The sequence below is a fragment of the Populus trichocarpa genome, chromosome 18 (genome assembly GCF_000002775.5).
Source record: "Populus trichocarpa isolate Nisqually-1 chromosome 18, P.trichocarpa_v4.1, whole genome shotgun sequence".
In the NCBI taxonomy this organism is placed as follows: domain Eukaryota; kingdom Viridiplantae; phylum Streptophyta; class Magnoliopsida; order Malpighiales; family Salicaceae; genus Populus; species Populus trichocarpa.
Genome location: NC_037302.2, coordinates 9,954,314 through 9,977,309, shown reverse-complemented (window position 1 = coordinate 9,977,309; position 22,996 = coordinate 9,954,314). Strand labels below are relative to the sequence as shown.

The window sequence follows — 22,996 nt, the reverse complement described above, 5'->3', positions numbered from 1 at the left end:
TTTTTTTTGGTGTTTTTAAATCATTTTATTGTGCTAATATTAAAAATAATTTTAAAAAATAATTTTAATGCATTTCTGAGTGAAAAACACTTTAAAAAGCAACCACAACCATACTCTCAAACACGCTAGAATTTGTGAAACCAATTTAAGATAATGGAAAAGACAAAAAAAACACTTAAGTAAAACTTTCCTAATTAAATAGAATTTATTAACTGAGAAATCTATATTTTTCATGAGTGGAATCAATATCAAGAGTGTCTTCTTACCACTAGAATCTAGTGACTGACTAACTGTTTCTCTGTCTTCTCTAAAACCAAATGACTAAAAAATAAAAAAAATAATGTTCCATACCAGAATTTAGTTTTTGAAATCTGAAAGGTTTGAATTCAAGTAGAAGAACCAAAATAAATGTTTTGCTACAATTTCAAAATTGTCATCTTTTATTTTTATCTTGGTTTTCAGTCAAATCATTTCTCAACAAATCTGAAGCAATAGAAAGATGAAATTATCTAAAAAAAAATTTGATCACCACAAAGAAAAAAAAAAAATACAACGAATTCATAATGAAACGTGAGAGGAAGGATAGTGTTTGGGTTTACAATATTTTCTCTACACGATCTAGTTTTTTCTATAATAAATACTATGAACTCATCCTATCATCTTGGATTTGATGAGATAAGAAATTCGATTTTCCATGCGGTGTCTTTAAAAAATATCAAAGAAAGTGGGATTTTTCAACACAATCAATGATTAAAGGTGAATCTAAAAGGAACAAAGTATCCACTGTATGGCGCAGGGGCCGGAGTGGCAGTACCTGGAGTCAATGGAGGAGTTCCAATGACTTCAGTTTTTGAATACAATTCAATTGTGTAGATCAATACAGGCATGCCCTACAATTACATCCAGGTCATGGGAAAGGGGCAAAAAACCTTTCCCATGCAAAAATTGCCTCTCTCAAGTGAAGAATGCTGCTGTGGAACTTTTTTTTTAAAGTGAGAAGATTAAAGGCTAAGAAAATGGGACAGAATTCGATGAAAGGAAGAGTGAATATCCAGAAAAAAAAAACAAGCTCTTCCGAAGGGGTTGGTACTATTCAGATGCAGCAGTGTTCTTCTGGTTATCAACAGCACAGCCGGTCTCAAGAACTGTGCCGCCAATCCTTTTAGGTGGCCAATAGCGGAAAACTGATCTTCCAATTATATTCTTCGCGGGAAGGGGACCCCTAAAAGATGCATAATTCCAGACTTCAACAATATTATTTGAAAGGGAAGAAATATAAATAAAATGCCAGGCCTAATGTAGAGGTTGTAATTTCAGGAGTCATTACCATACGTGTGAATCATAACTATTATTACGATTGTCACCCATCACAAAAACAGAGTTCTCAGGTACACGCTGCATTACAGAGCAAAGAAACTAGTGATGGGTCATTACTAAGGGAAAACTGTACATTTACATGCAAACACACGGCAAGGCAAGAAGTTCAGAGTTTAACTTCTGCGTCATAGTTTCACTATGACTACAGTGAGGAGTTCTTGGTCAAACTGTGACTGTTCGTGTAGGCCAACTACCGACCATAACCCTCCTCCTATATCTGGGTTGGGATAAAAGAACATTCAAAAACTAAGACATGAGATGCCAATGATGGAGTTTATACTTACAACAGGTGTCATCTCATACAAAGGAGATTCAAGAATAAACTTTTCACTTCTCACAACTCCATTTACTATAAGCTTCCCCTCATGAACCTGCAATCAAACCATATGGGAATGCAATGATCAAAATTTTCCAAGAGAAATTTTGAAACAACAGACATTTTGTAAGATAGACGCATTCAACAAGCATCGTTTCCATACGCTGTAACTGTTTCTTGAGCTAGAAGGCACAATTAATCACATTTCATCCAAATGTAATGAGATATACGGGTCTATAATTCAGCAAAACACCATTTTTGGTGCCTTCTAGCTCAAAAAACAGTTAGAGCATATGGAAACGATGCTTGTTGAATGCATCTAAAATCAATTCCCCAATCCAACCTGCAATCAAACCATATTGCTAAATAGTTAGAGCCCCATCATACTCATCAGAAATAAAACAAAAATCAATTCCCCTTCCCCTTCTCAGTCTAGAAATAAAATTCTAAAAAGAGAGTCAAGTGTTTGATGAATAACAAAAATGTATAAATTTTACGATAAAATTACTTAGCAGAAGTGCCTTCTTTGGTATCTGACCTCTACAATATCACCTTCCTTTGCAACAATTCGTTTTATGAATACATCACCATCCGTGTAACCAACTTCCTGGAGGACTGGTGGACTTCTGAAGATCACTATATCATTTACACATGGCTTTCTGAAATAGTATGAAACCTGACAATTTCAAGTAATATAGCTGTTACGCATGATACTTCTTACGAAAATTAGACATTTTAAAATAGAGATTCAAACAACTGGAAATGCCCTAACAAGGTCCATAGGTTCAGTATGCATCATTTTTATTGAAATTAGAGAAACAATTATTATGCATTCAAAAAATTTGATAATTGGAAAATGTTATACAACTCAGTTCAATTATTTGAGTTTTATGGCATGCCTGAACCGCTACTCAGCATAGCAAACCTTTTAATATTGAAAAAAGTAGAAAGTATAAACAAAAAGTCTATCTATTTGTATCCGTCTACGTTCACTTCATCCTAAACTATCCATTTCAAACCACTCTCCAGAGAACAATTATTGCACCATTCACTAAATCTAACAAAGAAGAAAAATCGTACTGATTGTAGCACTAACAAAGGCAAAATAAGTTCCTACTCAGTCTTCCAGGATTAACACTTTACACATTTTCCTCATCCATGCGACATCTTGTATGGAATTTTATTGCCCTCCACAATAAATGTGAATCTAAAGTTATCCCTCCTACTTGCTAATTACCACTAGACCAAACGCCCATTGGTCAAAGTCTCTCATTATTCAAACAAAATCTCAGTCTTACGTGACATCATGACGATAAACCTTTGAATTAACTTGCAATCTCAATGATGGAAGTGTGCCTTAGTTCAACATTGAATTTACTCACTTAAAACCTCCCTAAAATCACAAAAGAAGTAAAACAGCCATGCTACCTTCTCGGCAACAACCCGATCGCCAACATCAAACGTTGGATACATAGACAAAGAAGGAATGAACCTTGGCTCTGCTACAAAATAACGAAATGCAAGCGAAACAGCAACAGCAGAAAAGACAGTCTTTACATCATCCGTAGTAAAATTTAACCACTCTGGCAAAATCCCATCATTTTTCTCCATCTCCTCATCACCATCATCCCCACCTCCACCACCATCACCACCAGAATCCAACACTGTCTTAGTCTCTTCACCAGAATCTTTAACCCCATGACAAATTAACCTCTGGAATTTAGCTGAAAGTTTTAATCTTTGTGAGGTTTTGAGTTTAAAGTTAGAGTTTTTGGGGAAAGAGAGGAAAAGAGTGTGTTTGGATTTTGTAAGATAAGGGGTTTTGGGGAAAGGGATTGAGTGAAAATTAGGGTTTGTGAAGCATTGGAGAGAAAGGAGATTAGGTTTTAAGAAGTGGGAATTAGTGATTTGTAAGGAAGGCAGAGAAGTTATAAATTGCAGGGATATCATCATCTCTACTCTCGAAGAACAGCATTAGTTCCCAAGTCTTCTTTTAAGATAATTGAAAACCAAAGTTCATGTGGCAAGGAGTGAAGATTCTCTGTGGTATATCACACGGCTGAAGTCAAACTATTTTTCTATTGGCTGATGCTTTCTTGCAAGTCAATGCATCCGATGGTGACAAAGAAAGTTTTCCAGTTTCCCAGGCGTGAAAATATTTAGGTAATATTTAATGTTATAATAATAATTATCTTTTAAAATAATTTTTATTTAGAAATATATTAAAATAATATATTTTTTATTTTTTAAAATTTATTTTTGACATTAACATATTAAAATAATTTAAAAATATAAAAAAATTAATTCAAGTTTTGAGTTATCAAGAGAGATTTATCACCCTAGGTAAATTTAAAAAAATATTGTATATATTCTCAAATAGTATTGATTGTAAAATTCTTGCGTAAGGTGGAATGAGATTTGAAAAGATTTTCAAGTTTTATTCAAAGAATCAATGAATGTCTAAATCAAAATATTCTTGATGAATAAATAATAATTACATTGAGTAAATGTTCACTAAAAAGTTAAGTCAAATCACACATAACTTTCCTAATATTTTGAGGATCATGACATGTTACTAAACGATACACTTGATCTTCAAATATAAATCAATAAATTATTAAATTGATAATATATTAAATTGTTTAATTTACTTAATCTTATTTAATCTAGGATTACGATTTATATTTGGACTAATTTATTATGAATTTAATGAGTCACACACATTAAGAATCATTAGTCAACAATTAAATTAAGATAATTAACCAAGTGTGACTTAATTTTAAATAAGTTTTTAGAATTGATGACTAAAATATAATTTATTTAGGGAAATACAATTCTACTTCTAAAAACAATCAAGTAGGTACTTGATTGAATAAATTTCATAAATTATCTTTAGATAATATATGTGATATTATTCAGGGGAAAATTTGATATTTTGTCATTTATAGGGTCATTACGTTTTCTTATAAATAAAATGTTATGCCTTATATTTTCTGAGTAGAGAACAATTACGCAAGTTAAAAAATAAAGAGAGTTGGCACTCATATACATAACAATTCTTCTCTCTTAAAAAGGGTTTTAGAAAATTTCTCAGTAGTGGTTCATGTGGATTACTATTAGAGCCGGATCCTTGGATGACTTGTGGTTTATGATAACATAGCCTTAAAGAACTTGATCGAACCTCAAATGAAGATTAGATCTTTAGGTAATCTTCATATTAACTCTGAAGGATCCTAGATTATCTAACGTGATATTTAGAACTCCTAAGAAATTATAAATTTATCAATACTGTTGTGTATATGTGTTTTGGAAAACCTAGCATCTCTTTTAACATAATGGACTAGGGGAAAGCTTCCTCCTATAACATTTATACCCTAGAGAGAAGCATGTGCCCTAGCTTTGCTCTCTGAGTTGAAGTTGATGCAACCCAAACTACACTAAAGGGTCTATTAGAAGTTCCAGTTAGGTCAATTATAAGGTCAAGGGAAAAAAAGCATTCAATGGGCTTGTTTAGAGTATTTGAGCTAATGTGAATTTCAAAGATGATACATCTTCAACAAGTGATGATTAAACCTTAATCAATTTAATCTATGTACAAGAAGAGTTTTATCCATCTACTTCATAGGCTAATTAATTTTAGCATTAGAAGCATTGTTTTTTCTAATGCACAACTTTATGCTAACAAACATCATTTTCTATTCGACTATTGGATCAACCTGAAAGTTTACTAGAAAATGCTAGAGGCCTTGTTTTATATAAGGTTAAAATTTCATAGAGATCAGACATTAAAAAAGACCCTGTAATAAGGTCCAGAATCTATTATACAATAATTATATTAGTTTCCTAGTTGATTTAAGATTATTTTTCTATTTTATTTAGAACTTTTTTATTATTTTTCTAGAATTTTAAGGATGTTTTTACCTATTATAAATAGGTTTATTTAGCTTGTATATAGTTTTTTTTTTTTTTTACAAATTTTGATTTTAGAATAATATTTGTGCGTGAGCGAGAAGAATTCTTTTAATCTGGTTCTTCATTGAACTACACTGACTTATCAAAGAATTAACCAAATTTTATGACATTTTTCATGCTACTTGTCCGTGTCTCTTTATAGGCATTGGGTGGAGTTTCGGTTTATATATTCTTGGCGCCTCGATAAAGGTTATTATTGTGTCAAGCTCAATCACAAGCCTAAATTTAGCTTTCTTGGGAAAGGTCGATTTGACCATGGGTTTCTTGATCTTTATATCCACATGATTCACATCAGTTGGTATCCGAGCAAGACTCTAAAATCAGGTTATATTCATTTATCTTTTAGTTTTCATGTTATTTCATTGTTGTCGTCATCTAACACCTAATTATGACAAAATAAATAAAAAAGATAATTTGTGATCTTATTATCTACAATTAAAAAAAAGATCAAAGAAATCATAAAAGGGGAAAAAATAGGATTTAGCCATAAATTAGGGTTTTTCATCAAATCTTGGGTTCAACAACTCAAATCTAAAAGTTTTTATTTCTTGGGATATGTTAGTGTCATTTATTGATTTGGGGATTATTTATATATAATATGTTGGGATATTTCTGAAAATTACAAAAAAAAAATCATAATCGATAGCTTTACGTAAAAAAATTCTTTTATTGTTGATTTCGGGTTTGCTACACAAAAAATAGTCCAAAACTATTGTCTTTTATTAATTTGGGATATTTAAGTCTTATTTAATTAATATTTTTTTCTCATAATTTTTTTTCGTGTCTTATATCGTTTATATTTCACATGAATTTGTTTTGTGATTTTGTATTCATAATTTTATATTGATAGTTTTTTATATTATTTCTTGAGTCTATATATTATTTTATATTGTGCTACTAAGTTGTTAACTTTCCTAATTGGTAATGAATTAGTTCCTCAGATAACTATAATTTTTAGGATTAAGTGGTAAAAGGAGATTTATAAACCAATGTTAAATAGTGTAAATCCCTGATTGAAAAATAATAAATTTAAAGGAAATTTATAATGATTAGGGGTGAAAGTACTTAGCAATTTAGCTTAAAAATCATTGACAAAATAAAGTAATAAATCGATACACGAATAGTACCGATGGTTGGGTAATGTGTAAACCCTGTTATAAATCATGTAGAATCTTGATCGGGAAAAGAATAAATTAAAGGGAAAAAAATATGTTTATTGGTGGTAAATTCCTAGAATACTAATGTAAAACTCCACAAGAAATAATGGATACATTTGTATATGAAGATATTGACGATTGGAGAATTTACCAGAATAACCTATGGTTAATAAAGGAGTGGTAAAATTATAAATAAAAAGAAAATTGATCTCCCTATTTACTTAAAACAGACCGACGTTTGGGAGAAGAAGAAAACTTGGAATTTTTTTCTAAAATATCTTCTTTTATGTTCTTCTCTCCATTAAGTTTAATTCTTAAGAAGTTAATTAATGATTCTAACATAATATTTCAACCTTAAATAATGAGTTAAGTAAATATTTTTGGTGGAAAAGCTAAGATAGAGAAAGTAATACGAACCAAGTTAAGTCTGAATTTAGCCTTCAAATATTTGTTGACCAATTTTACGAGATCAGACATGTCTCTCAAACCGTACATCGATCGAGATGAGATTTTACAGAAAGATACTAGACACATAGAACCATATGATGATGGATTTTCAGCTCATTATGGAACATGTTATTTCAGATGGTCAAAATTACCATACGAATCTTGTCAAATCTGTCATACTAGACCTTCATGTACTATTATGAACTACTATATGGAGCTATAAGTGGAATTGTTTCGCGATTCAAGTTGAGATGAAAACTAGACATCTCAATATTTTCAACCATATATGGTAGGCCCAATAATTCATCTAGACAAGAGAGAATGATGTGTTTGAAATCAAGATTGAAATATGTAGAAATTAGAGATTTGGGCTATATGGAGAAATTTTAGCATGAATACTTTGTTTTTAATATCTTATTTTATTTACTTATTTATTTAACATTGAATAATTATTTTTAATTTGGGTTTGTTCTAGCCCATTAGACATTGTTTAGGAGTTTATTTCATTATTGGACTTATATTAGTTGATTACTAGTTTAGGCTTATTAGCCTGCAACCCAAAAAGGGTCTATTAGGGTTACTAGTTGAGCTATTATATAAGGTTTTATAAGCTAAAATTTTCAGCAACCATGAATTTAAGAAATAAACTTGTGTTTTGCATGATGCAACATGTTTTCTTTGCCGGGACAAAGAACAAGTTTGATTTATCGAAGATTAACTAGCTTCGTAGTGTCTTTCTTTTACTTATCATTTATCAATTGATATTTGTTGGGTGGGGGTCTTATTCTAATAGTGTTTGTGCCTTGAAACAAGTTTTCATTGTGTTACACTCCTATCAGACCTGTTTTGGCTTTCTGGGATTCGTTGTCAATCTTGTTGTGGTTGCATGATCAAGTGGTCGCAAGGTTCACATCAGAAAGCTTGATTTTTGGAAGAGGGGGAGAGGAGTTTTGGAGAAATTGGCAAGAACTCATTTAATTGAGTTGTATTATCCAAAGTAATGGACTTATTCCTAATTAATTTCACTTTTAATTCAATTCTCAAGGGAAGGGGAAAGAAATCCCAAATTTTTTAATTGCTAAGTTTTATGGAATTTGATGAAATTATTGTAATGACATAAATTATTGTATTTTAGTTATATGAGATAATAAGTAAGAAGAAAAATTGAAAGAAATCAAAGAAAAATTTGGGTTCCAAGCTTTATGGATGGCCGATCACATGTATGGAAATTGGGAGATTTGGGGGACTTATATTGTTTATGTAAAACTCTTGTGTTATTTGAATTGTGAAAGGTTAATTGATATATATAGGGTGAAATTGATTAATACTTATATGATATGATATGCATGTTGATCCAATTTTTAGAAAGGTATTAAAATGTGAAACAAAATTAAATTATTGTTGTTGAGGTGTTTAATTGAAAAAAATGAGTTGATTAGTGGTTAAAAATGATTGTGTGTGAAACAATTGAAAAAGTTTGGCTATCCATTAATTTTCATAAACTTATGGCTGAATTGACACAAAGAAATTTGAAAAAGAATTATAATATTTTGAGCATGAAATTGTGATTTGTGAGTGTAATGATAATTATATTATGTTATTAATGAGGTTAACTCATAAAAAAAAATCAATGGGTAGCTAATTTTGAGGAAATGAAAAATTGGTTTATATTTTTTTTGGTATTGTATGTTTACTAAATGAGTAGGTATGAGTAATGGTGTTTAGAAAAGACTTTTGGTGAGATATATGTATTACATGCTGTATGTATATGTTGGGAATATGTGGATATGGAAAAAAAATTGGATATGAAAAATACTTATTAAACCAAATAAAATTATGGATTAGATTATGGTCTTAATAAATGAATAGATGGAATGGAATAAGTGGAAAGCAAGAATATAGTTTTCTTGAGTGGCAGGCCATGTATGAATGTTAAGGGTCTTTTCAAATTTGATGATAAATTGTTGAATTGGTTTGAATATTGTATGTTGGTATTGAAATTCAAATGATTAAGTAATGAATAGTGAAATTTTCAAATTTAATCATAAGTCGTTAAAATGGGCAAATGGTTAGTTTAGAGGATTTTTGGGAGAAATTGGAAATGTGATTACATTATACTGGCTTTGAAATATAAATGATGTTGGGTAAATTAAGACTTGGTTATAAATGATACCATTATGATCCTATGAGAAATTAGTTGTGGTGATGTGCAGGAATGTTGAAAATATGGAAAAAGATGGAGAATTGAGTTAACTTTTATGTTTTTAATGACAATTAGAATTGTTTGGCTTGAAGCAGTTAATGTGAAATAAATTGGTTAGTAGGTTATATTTAGTATTTAGAAGTTGTTATTATGCTTGAATGGATGTAAATGGTAATTATAATACGTTTAAATTGATGAATATCAATGTAAATGAATCGTGTCGAGAATTATATCCTAATGATATTGTAGAAATGTGTGTTAATAATATAAAGGAAACATGAGAGAGTGACTTAATTGCATTGAAACTTGATGTTCAAATGATATTATTGAAATGAAGTGTTTGATATAGTAATGGCTTTGTGTTTAGGCATGGATGAAATCTATGTGAAATAAAATGTTTAAGTATCATATTATTGTTGAAATGGGTAAGAAGAAAGTATGGAAAAATTTGATGAAGAAGTGTGATATTTGGTGCTTTAAACAATATTATAAATGTTTGGTGTTGGTTTGAAAGTATGTGAATTTGTTGCCTTGAATTTTTCTAATAAGGCTTGGAAATAAATAATTATGAGATGGAAAGGGGATTTGGAAACTTGATGTAATGTAGATTTTTGTGTTAATTGATTTGTGTGAATTTAATTTATTGTAATTGGAGTTAAATTAGAATTATTGCATGAATTGGATATTTATGGCCATGTTTAGGTAAATATAGGAACGTAAGATCTAATTTTTTATTATTTTATGATATGTTGGACATTAAATTGAAATTAAAAAATATAAGTCATAATGAGGATTTAACTTGATGGCATGAATATTGACTTATGGATTGAAATATTAATTAATGTTTGTAATATGGTTGGAAATTAATTCGGATGTTGGAATGAATATAAATTTCTATGGTTAAATTTTTAATTGGTGGTATGAACATTAATTAATGGTTGATATGTGGATGGAAATTAATGAAATCATAGAAATATGGAGACTTCTAGATTTTAAATTTTAATTGGAATAATGAACATTAACAAATGAGTTAATTGTGTGCATGGATGGTCTAACAAGGTATTAAATTAATACCATTAGGGTGTATAGGAAACATAACCGGAGAAGGATATGTTGTGGTAAAAGATGTGTGTTAGGAGTTTTAGGTAAGAGTCACCCTTCTTGCCTTTTTAATTATTTAAATTGCTTTCATAATGTTAGAATGTAATGAAAATAATATGTTTGTTCTACAATTGTTTATCGTTATAAGATATGCTTTTAAGGATAATTTTTTTTATGGAATTATAATCGAGCGCAACACGAAAATATCTTGTATGTGAAAAGTAATCGACTATAACAACAAGAGCTAGTATGTGAATCGAAATCAATTGTAATGGTGGGGACCAATATGTGATTTATAATCGACTGTAACAACGAGAATTAAGATATGAATTGTAAATGATTGCAACACTATAAATTAATAGATGAATTGTAACTAACCATAACAATGAAAATTAATATGCGAATAGTAATTGATCATAATAAGAGGAACCAATATGAAATTGTAATCGACCACAACGATGAAACTTATAATAGAAGTTTGAAGCCATTTGTTTTGATGAAGGCTATAGAATTTAAATGAAGCTAGTTGCTTGGACAAGAGCTATTGATTAAAATAAAATGAGTTGGCCGTATGAGCGAGGGCTGTTAATTGAAAAGCTGGGCATATGAATAGGGGCATGAATCTTGAAAGAATTGAGCTAGCATTTTATTTTGAGTTGTTGGGTAATGTTCATGAGCCAAAAGCGGTAATAAAATTGTATTAATTGGAATAAATAGGCATAAAGAATATTTGAGATTAAAAATTAAATGAATGAGCCATAAATGTAATAATTAAGATGGAAAAATATATGAATGAGTCATAAATAGACAAGAGGACTATTTGATATTGAAAAAAAATATATAAATGAGCTATAAATAGACATAAATAAATAATTAAGATGAAAATATGACACACATCTAGAAACACATATTCCGAGAATAGATGAGGCTAAAGATAATATGTATAAACCCAAATATATTCATCTACCATCTATACAATTGTGATTCAATATTAAATGCTCCCACTTCTTTATATCATAATTAGACTTACAAAATAGTGTTAGGTATGCTTATGCCTAGTGAATGACCTGACAATGTCATTTTCTTTCAATCTAATATTTAGGTCTATAAACCCAGATGATTTCTATTAAATCAATATGATAGTTTTTTCTTTCTATTTTGCTTTTATTTTCGTGCAAATTAGACTAATTCATATATATATATATAAACATCCATTAACCACGAGGTAAGTTGAAAAACACAACTTCATATTTTTCTAGCATTCTTAACACTTTTTATAAACACAAACATACATCATATCCCTTTAAAGCTTCATTTCTCCAACAACCTTGTTAATTTAAATATCATAGGGTTTTTTTAAACCTACATAAAACTTGTTTTCCTCATGCTCATGATTTCCAATAATTATCAAGCACAACATTCCATCTGCACCATCTCAACCCATTATCACCTTTGAAAATACTATGGTTTTTTAGGATTGTCTTCAAATCTGATCAGCTACGTATGCCTTTTGGTGTTTTAATATGCCTCCTAATTCTCAAAAATATTAATTCAAGTTGGGAAAAATAAAAGATAATTCAATTTATTTTGTTTATTTTTTATATTTTAATAAGTAACTAACTAGTGGATTTTATTGATTTTGGAAAAACTTGTTTAATTAATTTTTATTTTCTTTATCATATTGCTCATGAGCATATCAATCTTTCACGAACAAGAAACTGAAAAGGACGTGTGAGCTACAAAGGCATCCAACAAAGCCAAGCTCAATAAATTCTTAAAATAACTTCAATTGTGTATGTTGTAACGCAGCCTGTCCTCGTAACAGTACTGTAAGTAAATACAAAGTTACTACTTATTACCTATAATTTGTATAAACAATGATGTCAATAGACATGAAAATTAATCGCAGTATCTACAACTTTCACGAGCAAGCAATCTTTCATCAGCCCTGCATAATTTAATCTCATGGTAAGGGCACTTTCCAAGTTCCAGTCATCTGTATCATCCTACATATGTATGATAACAGCATCTCCCAACGTTTCCCTGTCAATTTATGCACAGGATTCTGCTTGCGACTTTTTCACAAATGCCGACCAGACTTTGGTGCTGCCTTCTGCTTTTGATTTGCGGTTGTGCCCCAAACACAAACAGACGAGTGAGCAAGACAGAGTTGGTACCTGTCCATGAAGACTCAGACGAAGACCTGTAATTCTTAAGAATCATCTGGGTTCTTATTTTAACAGAAGATGATCCATTTTGATTGGTAGTAGCTTCCCCAGGCATCTGTAACAGCTTAGAATAAGAAGCACCACGGTTTTGGTCCTTATAAATGCTTTCCAGTCTATCAACGGGCACATCATCTTTCTTTCTATCTACATTGACCTCCGGATCTTCGTCATTTTCTATAATTCTCTCAGATTCACTCAGCAAACCAATGGCACGCCATGCATCTGCTATGAGCTGCATGGTCCCCTTCTTAGGAAAGACACCCTTCTCTTCCATAACTTGCAGCAGTTCTTCTGCTTTCAATGGCTGCTTTGCTTCACCATATCCCCATATCAAGGTCTCATAGGTTTTCAAGTTGGGGGAAACGCCAATTTCACACATTTTCTCATAAACCTTCATTGCATGCTCCATTTTTCCTGCGCTGCACCATCCACTTATAACGGTGGTGCAGATTACAACATTTGGATGCAAGCCATATTTTCTCATAGAAGTCAGGATTGACTCTGCCTTTTCAGGTTCTCCAGCTCGCACATAACCCTTTGCAAGGATACTGAACGCATGAATGTCAGGTTCTATTTCAGCCTTCACCATGTCATTGAAGATCTCTTTGCATTTGTCCATACGCCCAGCTGAACTCCATGCATTCATGATTGTGCTAAATGTTACAACATCTGGCCTTACCCCATTTTCTTCCATTAATGTCAGCACCTGTTGAACATGTGACAAAGCCAGAAATTAGGAGTGTTTGGGATGGATCTTTCTTTTGGCATGGTGAAAGGTATCAGAGACATGAAATTACCTCATCAACTCCTTCAGTATCCATGGTATCTAGAAATCCTTTGATGAGAGAATTAAAAACAAAGAGATTAGGAAGCACTCCAAGCTCCTTCATTCTGAACACAAACCTTGAAGCGTCAACCATATTACCTTCTTTGCAGTAGCCATTCACAATGATGCTGCAAGTACGCTCGTTGGGTGTCACTCTCCTGTTCAGCATTTCCAGTATCATTTCTTCAGCCCTAATTGTCTCTCCTTTCTCTGCATAAGCCCTTGCTAGTGTGTTGTATGTGACAGCATCTGGTTGCATGCCAGATGCCACCATCTTGTACACCATGTTCCAAGCTTCTTCCATGTTTTCCTTGTTACACCAAGCTCTAACAAGAATATTATATGTCCTTTGATTTGGTTTCACACCTCCATCCTGTAAAAACTCCAGTAATTTCAAAGCTTCTTCAGTCTTGCCAGCATTCCCATATCCTTTGATAAGGGTGTTAAATGTGCTTGTTGTTGGTTTACATCCACTCTCCTTCATTTTCCGAAATAGTTTCATGGCTTCCTTCATATTTCCAGATTCAGAAAAGGCATTGATTATGGAATTGAAGAGTATAGAATCAGGCTTCATGCCATTTTCTTCCACTTTAGAGATGAGTCGAAGTATAGACTTGAAGAGTTTTTGCCGAGTCAAGGCCGCTACAAGGGTTGTGTATGTTATAAGAGTTGGCTTGTGTCCCTCGTCCATTAAACTGTTGAAAATAGAATGGGCTTCTCGAGGCTTCCCTTTCCCAATCAAAACATTCATCAGTTTTGTTCTAGAGCGGACTATCCTGCAGCGATTGTTGCCCAAACAGATAGGGCAGCAGGATTTAACTTGTGAATCCACAAATGATGAAACCGGTTGAAATTGGTCGTTCTCTAGCAGTTTTGATTCCTGTAAAGTTGAAATCAATCAAAAGTTGGTTGTCACCATGTAATGACTGAACACAGACCCACAGTGCTGTAATTTCCAAGTTGCAAAGCAATAAAATTTCATATATCTCCATAGATTTGACTGGTAATCAGCTAAAAGATCAACAAGTAAATGGATATAATTTTGAGAGAAAAGGCACATTTATACAGGCCAGCCAAGGTATATGTAGACACCAATTCTACACTTTCAGTCCCCGCCAATGCTTGTAGCAACATGGATATGCACAGGTCTTTACTCCTCCCTCGACATTCAGAAAACTACATTACAAATTTTGACTCACAATTTGCTCATCTTGAACCAAGAGATAGAAGAGGAAATAGGATAGGACCTGAATTGATCCAGATGTTAAGGAGAATAATTAGTCAACTAGCTGAGTTTGCGACCCATCCCTGCAATATGTCACAGTCCCCAATTATTTAATTTTACTCTAGTCCACGGATTCAGTTAGTTGAATTAATTGTTGAAATCTCCATTACAACTTTCTCCAAACCACTCACAATACAAGGCTCTCCTCTGATGTCATAAATAATGCAAGGATTGTTCAGTAATAATGATGAAAGTATGTGCCAGATTCTCACCAATTTTTGCAGGTCTTTCTTGGGGGAAAATGAGGAAAAACACGAGAACAGCACAAAAAGTAAGGCAATAAAAAAAAAGGAGAAAAACATGGAAGCTTTTTTAAAATGTATGTACAAGACAAAAGCCACTTTGTTAAGCAAGTTATTGTTATATTTCTTAAAAAAGGATTGTACAGGATTGTCACAGATTGCAACTGAAGCGATTAAACAACGCAAGGAAAGATTTGAGCAAGGAAAAGAACAATAAGGAGTAGTTGTACCATAACTGCAGGTGCTTCAAGCCTCTTTCCGCTTGTGATTGTCCCATCTTCCATCTTACCCTATCTCCTTTCCTCCCACTCCCTTAGCAAACCACCTCCTGCCTTTAATGTATTCCAATCCGAACTACCACACCTACACAGATGCCAGTGAACTTATCTTCTTCTGGACAAAGATTAAGAACATAAATCATAACGTCAATAATTGTAGTGATTGAATGAATGAGACTGCACTGAGAGAAGACAGTCGCTTCTAAAGGCCCAATAAGCAGTACCAGGTTAGCAAGACCAGAAATGATGGGAACATTAATTCTGCAACTATACTAGACACCATCTATATAGCTAATCCTTGAAAGTTCGAATCAATACCTAGCTGGAAAAGGCTAAACCTACATTAAGAGTTTATTAAATTCACCTAATTTGACACACAAGGCATAGAGATGCATTTTCCTTTTCCCAGTTAAATTCACATAAACCTCAAGAGAGATTTTCTGCTATACCAACCTATGTGGAGCAATAGCATCAATAAGGTGTTAATTTGACCTCTGCTAAGGAATCAACTTTAAAATAAGTAAGAACAGAAAATGATTATACCACTCATATCAAATGACAATCTTAAGCGACTGAAAACAAAACCCAGATCACAACTTCCAGTTATCAGATTATTTCATGCAGGCAAATGTTAATGGGAAGTTTTATATAGAAATTTGAAACTTGCTAGAGCGAAGTTACAGGCTTACAAGTCACCAAACAAAAATGCCTGACACTGAAAAGGAAGAAAAAATACAGTAGCAGGAGAAATCTAAGGAGTTAAACTAGTTGCAGGTTCCTACCTCGAGTTGAGCAGTTGCAAAAGGTGGGGAGGAGTGAGAAGAGGCTGAATTTGCATGGTTGGTTGGCCTCTTTAGACATGCAGCAGCTCATGAGAGTAGCAGAAACAGACTTGTAGTTTAGTGGCTGTGTTTGTGTTGTGGCATCCACTAGAGATTCTTATCCACAAATATTATCAGAAACAGATTCTTGGGATAATTTTTTGAGGCTGTAAAATATTATGATGCCAGATTTATGATTAGTTTTTTAGGTGGAGGAGAATTTTCCACGCCAAATTTTCGTTTTATGGTTCATAGAGAATGGGATATGCTAGAGATTGGTTAGAGGAGAAAAGATTTCAATAATAGTAAATATTGCCCAGCAATGACATGAAATATTTTTCAAAATCTATTTTAATTTAGTTTTTCAATAATTAAAATTAATATTTGCACGAGAAATAATGATTCAAGATATTTAGAAAAGTATTTTATTAAACAATTTTTTTTTTGTTCATTGATTTTCTCACAAAAACTCTTTTTTTCCAATAGCAGCATATTCTTTGAATTAAAAGCAAAAGCAATTAAAAAAATTGCTTAAAACTTTTTTTAAAAAAAATAACCAGGAAAAAATATGTTTCTTCAATCTATATTTTCTTATCAGAATTGTTAGTTTTTTATCATTATATAAAAAACAATTAAAAAAACACATTAAAAATCTTGTTTATATGCAATCAAATAAAATAAAAAAGAATAACTAATTTGAAAACATTATTTAAAAACTTTATAAAAAACATAACAAAATATAAATTTTATTTTTATGAAATATTCTTGACCACAAATTAAAAAAAATACATTGTGGATTCATATATTAATAAAAATATTGCTAATATTATAAAGCAAATATTATAATATTATTGGAAAATGAAGGAAAATATGAATTATATTTAATGAGATAATATCTTAAATATAATATAATTTATTTATTATAATTAATCTTAATAAAAAGAATTAAGAAAAAAAAGGTATTTTTTAAAAAAGCCCATTATGTTAGGCCCAATGCCCACTCGAGCCTACATAGTCAAGCCCACGTGTTTTGTTTTTTTGTTGTTGTTTTCCTCCCTATTTAAAAAAACAAAATAGATGACGTGTTATATCCTAATATAGATTTTGATCACTGAAAAATCGATTTCTAACTTGTTAGAACCAAAAATCCTATTTTTTTTTTAATTTCAAAACACAATAAAAACTTAAATTAAACCATGTATAATCTCAAAACACATGTTAATTTGTTAGAAAACAAAAAATTATCTCGAATTAAAAAAAAAACTTCTGGAATTTTCTTGACAACATATATAATCAAAAACACATTAATGACACTTATGTTGTCAAGTGAAACTGATCGACACCAAGATCAAACTTTTTCGTTGCTGAAATATAGCTAATTAACTACGTTCTCTCTCTTTTCTCTTTTTCTAGTGACTTTCTCTCCTAACTCAAACCCAAAGACCGAAACACAAAACAAATAAAGTCTAGTACATAAACATAATTTACATAAACTAAAAGGACCAAAAAATAAGGAAACAAAGACTGTTTGGATGAAAATGCACTTTTTCACGTGAATTTGAGAAAAGCCCTGTAGATTTTGTTAATTTTATTTTGGTCATTTTTCTTTAAATTTTGTTTTTACGCAACCAATTTCAATTCTGTTTCATTAAATTGGCTTCTTATTCTATTCTAAAACATGATTAAACACCTTGAATTGTCAATAACGAGAAAAAAGAGTTTGACTTTCAAGACTTAAAAAAACTCATTTCGAATCTTTTTCACTTGAAAAAACCTAAGAGACACTCTAAATATCTCAATAAACTCATTTATAATTTCAAAACATCAGTTGATTAGTCAAAAACCAAAAACTAATAAAAATTCAAAAAAGAAAACTTGTTAACCTTCAATCTACTTTTCTCGACAATATAAGTGATAAAAAAAACACCTTAATGAAATCTTTCATCAAGTGAAAATAATTGACACTAAAATTGACCTTTTATATCTGGAATGTGGCCAATTGACTAATTTCTCTTTCTTTCTCTTTTTTGTTGGTGACTTTCTTTCTTCTAACTTAAATTCAATGGCTAAAATGTAAAACATATGAAGTTTAGTACCTAAATATATATTTTTTCTAAATTAAAGGGACCAAAAATGAAGAAACAAAGACTATTTGTATGAAAATGCACTTTGTCCCATGAATTTGAGAAAAGCCAAGTATTTTTTTTTCTTATTTTGGTCCTTTTTTTTTGAAATTATGTTTTATGTAACCAATTTCAATTCTATTCATTAAATTGGCCTCTTAAAAAAAATCCTTAAAAAACTAATACGGAAATAAGAAAGATGAAAATGAAACTTTCTTCTCTTCGTTATAATACAAAATTTTATTTTTTTGTGTTAAGTTGTTTCACTATTTCTTCTGCTATTCATTCATTGTTTGGTTTTTTTTTATGTCCTTTTAGTTTTTTGGTCCTTTTTTTTTTTATTACCATAGTTTTTTTGTTATTTGATCCAATCCTTACATGATGCGTTTAATTGAGATTGGTCTATATAGTTTGATTTAGTTGGCTTGGTATGAGGCTCTAGTAATATCAAAAAAATATCCTGACATTGAACCAACATTTAATTTTACGAAAACAAATTTAGATTTTTTTATTTTACTAAGGACTAAAATTAAGGGACTATAATTGAAATTGAGAGAGCTAAAACAAAGCATCCATGTTCTTTGACAGAGAAGAAACTAGGCAAGGAAACCAAAAGGAGTAGAGAGAGAAAAAAAAAAAAAAAGAGGGAGGAAGAAATGGTCGTCAAAGCTTTATTAACATCGTGTATTGTCTTGGAAAGAAGCTCAAACCAAGACAATTCCAACAACACTAAAAAAAAAACTGTCATTGAAGGCTAGAGGAAGCCACACACGCCTCCCTAATGCAACAACTCCTCTCGCATGTTGGCATGTGTACATACGCTAGACACTTTCTTTCCCTTTTCATTCAACATAGTCATTGATTCTCTAATAACTCTTCAATTTAGTCTTGAATTTTATCCCACCAAGAGCTAAGCCCTCTCTCTTCAATTTAGTTCATGATTCTCTAATAACTCTTCAATTTAATCTCTAATTTCATCTCACCCGAGTCTAATGATGGCCCATCTAGAGAGAGAAGAGAAAAGAAAGAGATGGATGACCAACTAGGTTAACACATTATGATCGTGTTCATAACCAGGGTGGCAAATTTGACAGGCTAACATGGTTGATTTAGGTCGATCCAATATTTTTTTCATCTTAATATTAAAAAAATATCATCCTAATGTTTTTAAAGATAAACCATGTTTTTGTTATTTGTCCAGGTTATCTTTGAATCCGTCAAATTAACTAGGTCACTTAATAGCAACTTTTACAGGATTTAGTTTAAAGCTCGAGTTAGGTAAGGAATCGATTTAGGAGCTTTCACGGTTGCCCATTAAGTTGGCTTTAATGACAGTCAAATATTTCCACACACCCTATCCTTTTTTTACATTAAAAAAAATAACAATGTTGCTTATATGTTTTTATTACAAAAAACAAAGTTTAGACAACATTATCTTTCTTTCTTTTTTACTCAGATCAGGTTTTGACCGATTCAACTTGGTATTTTATGAGTTTACGCATTTTGTTTTTAAAACAAAAAACATGCTTACAAGATTGTCATTGCCACCTCAAATTCATACCCACAATAGAGTGCCGGTAACGAAAATAGTTCAATTCTAAAATATGTTTCAACATCTTGAATTGTTAATAACATGCAAAACTAAGATAATATAAATGCTTAAAACATCATAACCATCATATTAAAGAATAAAATTTTTTAAAAAGTTGATAATCAAAACAATAAAAAAAAAGTTAGTGCTCCAATAAAAAATAAATTATGAGAGAGTATAAAATAACGTGAGTGAACAATGAAAACCAATGCCTTTTAGTTTTATTGTAATGCAATGTAATTATAACTTCAATTCTTTTATTTTCTTTTCTTTTCTTTGGCAACAAACGAAGAGCTTTAATAAGGGTAATGACTTCATATAACTTCTAAATTATATTTTAATGAAAAATGATTTATTTTATATCCTTAAAAATACTATATCGTAAGTCTTTGCAAATCTTTTAAATAACAAATACTGAAATAGAGATATAAAAGTATACACACTTTAAAAAAAAAATAGAAGTGAATGCTCAATTAAAAATAAAGTGAAAATTTCATCCACTCTTGACATATATGTCAGCATGCCATGCCATGCCATGTGAACGTATTTTGACACCCATGTCAACAAGTCTTTTGAATTGTCTACACTATATAATTGTTAATTTATTTTTAATACTAAAAAAATTATTTTTTTTATTAAAATAATACTTGATTTGAGTTAAATTAAAACTATTTTATTATACTCTTTAAATGTATTTTGACCATAGTAAAAATGTTTTTTTACCATGAATAAAACAATTATAATTATTGTCATGTTCATAACAGTTCTAGTACTAATAACGTTAACAATAGGCTCTGCAATATTACCTCAATTTTAGTTAATTCTATTATTATTATAGTAATAATAGTTGGTTTACATCTCTAAAACTAAAACTAATTGGTTACGGAAATTCTACTTCTTTTTTTTCAGGTTTTTTCACACTCTTTTAAAAAATAAAACTAGTCATATTTAGAGTTTATAACTACCACTTCCAATAAATACGCTTTCTAAAATCAAACTAGAAATCCTATTAGCATAAGTGCATAAAGAACATTTTGTTAAATTGTATTAACTATAATATTTTTTACAGAAACCAAAAAGTTAATTTATTTTTAAAATGTAATTTTACTTCATTAAACGTAAAATATAGTAAAATTATCCTAAATCGAGTTATTTAAAAAGGAAAACTACCCATTATTATTAAAGTACCAGTCGCTTTACCTTTTATCAAAGTGAACATATAGTAACGCGTCTATAAATCTTGTGCTATGTACCTAATGAAATGGTTTATAAATTTTTTATTAGAAAAAAATAATTTGCTCTGATTACTTAAATTTTAGTATATTGATACCTCCAATTTAGAATTAGTTTTTGTTTCTGGATATGAATAAAAAATAATAATTTACGTTTTTATTGCATGTATATATATATTCTTTTAAAAAAACTTATATAACTGTAATCGAATATTTGAGGTAGCGTTTGGAAATTATCCTGGGATAAAAAAAAAAACAAAAACAATAAAGACAGAGAATACAAGATAAAAAATATAAAGATAAAATTATGTTTGGTAGTCCATTACAAAATAAAGTTATTACCTTTGTATTTTATTTAGTTAATAGTAGATAAGACAAAATAACATATAAAAAAGTCTATTTAATCTTTAATATATATTATTATCAAACTTATATATTTTAGAAAATAAATATTATTTTTTTTACTTTAGTTTATATTAAGTGTTGAAAATAATAATAATAATAATAATAATAATAATAACCTTTACTATAAAACTCAGACTGATCCAGTTTAAAAAAAAACAGATGATGGGCTTAACCCAATAAAATACTAGGTAAACTTGCAATCCTAGATAAAACCCGGTCAAAACTAGTTGATTTTTTTTTTGTTAAAATGATATCACTTTAATCCATTTTATAAATAAAAAAATTGATCGACTTCAAACTATGATAATAATAATTTTTATTCTTACACATCTTAGTTAGATAATTGTGGAATTAAGAGTTTATGTCATTGATATTTTAGAAATAAAAAATAATAAATATTGTTTGTAAAAACATGTTTTTTCTGTATTTTTTATTTTGAAAGTACAAAATTTACTTCAAAATTATCTCTAGAACATATTTATATTTATTTTTTTAATTAAATATATTTTTATCTCTATGATATAGTAACCAAACAGAACCTTTAGACACACTACCAATGTCTCTTACAAGATAATGACAAGGAAAAAAAATTGCTAGTATTTATTAAATATTATATTTATTAAGTCTTAAAAAATACCACATGTACCTGTTGTTTTTATGATGGTCAAACTTCTAACTCTGGAATATTTTTTGAGAAAATATAATACTTATTACTAGAAGAAAAATACTTATTATTTATTTGTTTTTTAAAGGATTGCTATTCTTTCCCTTGATTCAAAAGATAACTATGCTTGAATTTATTACAATTAAATAACCATAGGTTACTGTAGCAAATACCCCTTCCCAAGTGTCCCAAAAATTACTTATAGAACATCAGATAAGGTCCACCAAACGCCAACAACCACTGCCTTTCTATTCTTCTTCTCTATGAGACAAACCGAAGATAAATATATAACAGAAGTCCAAGGATAGCAATGTCTTGCGGCAGGATGAGTTTCATGTTTGGTAATGTTATGTATTTATATATAAGTATTTTTTAATTAAAAATATATTAAAAAAATATTTTTTAAAAAAATATTTTTGATATTAGCACATCAATTGAAAATCACTTAAAAACATTAATCTGATGTGTTTTCAGGTGAAAAACACTTTGAAAAATAGGTTGAACTACAAAAACAAACATTATTAGTAAATATACCTTGTAGTCAATCGTTGGTTATATGTAGTACTGATTTTATTCATGTAAAATATATTTATTATTAATAAAGTCTTTTTTATATTTAATATTCAATTATATTTGATTAATAAATCTAATGTTTGATTAATGAATCTAGAGTAAAGATAAAATTTGTGGAACAAAAATACTTTGCATATGAAATTATAAAGTTGTTA

The 22,996-nt window shown here is 30.0% G+C and overlaps 2 protein-coding genes across 5 annotated transcripts; both read right to left on the bottom strand.

The window, feature by feature from the left end:
- Window positions 1-730: 730 nt before the first annotated feature.
- LOC7458769 (chloroplast processing peptidase) lies at window positions 731-3,714 on the bottom strand. The gene is made up of 5 exons (XM_002324387.4): window positions 3,122-3,714; window positions 2,232-2,369; window positions 1,662-1,748; window positions 1,328-1,395; window positions 731-1,222 (listed from the first exon to the last, which is right to left on the bottom strand). Exons 1-5 carry the CDS (start codon window positions 3,644-3,646, stop codon window positions 1,090-1,092), a joined length of 951 nt encoding a protein of 316 aa, XP_002324423.3. The 5' UTR covers window positions 3,647-3,714; the 3' UTR covers window positions 731-1,089.
- An 8,606-nt stretch (window positions 3,715-12,320) lies between these two features.
- LOC7476286 (pentatricopeptide repeat-containing protein At5g21222) lies at window positions 12,321-16,373 on the bottom strand. Of its 4 annotated transcripts, XM_024590467.2 has the most exons (5): window positions 15,385-15,532; window positions 14,875-14,935; window positions 14,686-14,803; window positions 13,599-14,507; window positions 12,321-13,507 (listed from the first exon to the last, which is right to left on the bottom strand). In XM_024590467.2, the coding sequence occupies exons 4-5, from the start codon at window positions 14,376-14,378 to the stop codon at window positions 12,620-12,622; spliced, it is 1,668 nt and encodes a 555-aa protein (XP_024446235.2). In that variant the 5' UTR covers window positions 14,379-14,507; window positions 14,686-14,803; window positions 14,875-14,935; window positions 15,385-15,532; the 3' UTR covers window positions 12,321-12,619. The 4 variants fall into 4 exon arrangements, with proteins under 4 accessions (XP_024446235.2, XP_052304994.1, XP_052304995.1 ...); XM_052449034.1 differs by lacking the exons at window positions 14,686-14,803; window positions 14,875-14,935 and adding an exon at window positions 16,215-16,373 and having other exon boundaries at window positions 15,385-15,547; XM_052449035.1 differs by lacking the exons at window positions 14,686-14,803; window positions 14,875-14,935 and adding an exon at window positions 16,215-16,354 and having other exon boundaries at window positions 15,385-15,517.
- Between the last annotated feature and the right edge of the window lie 6,623 nt (window positions 16,374-22,996).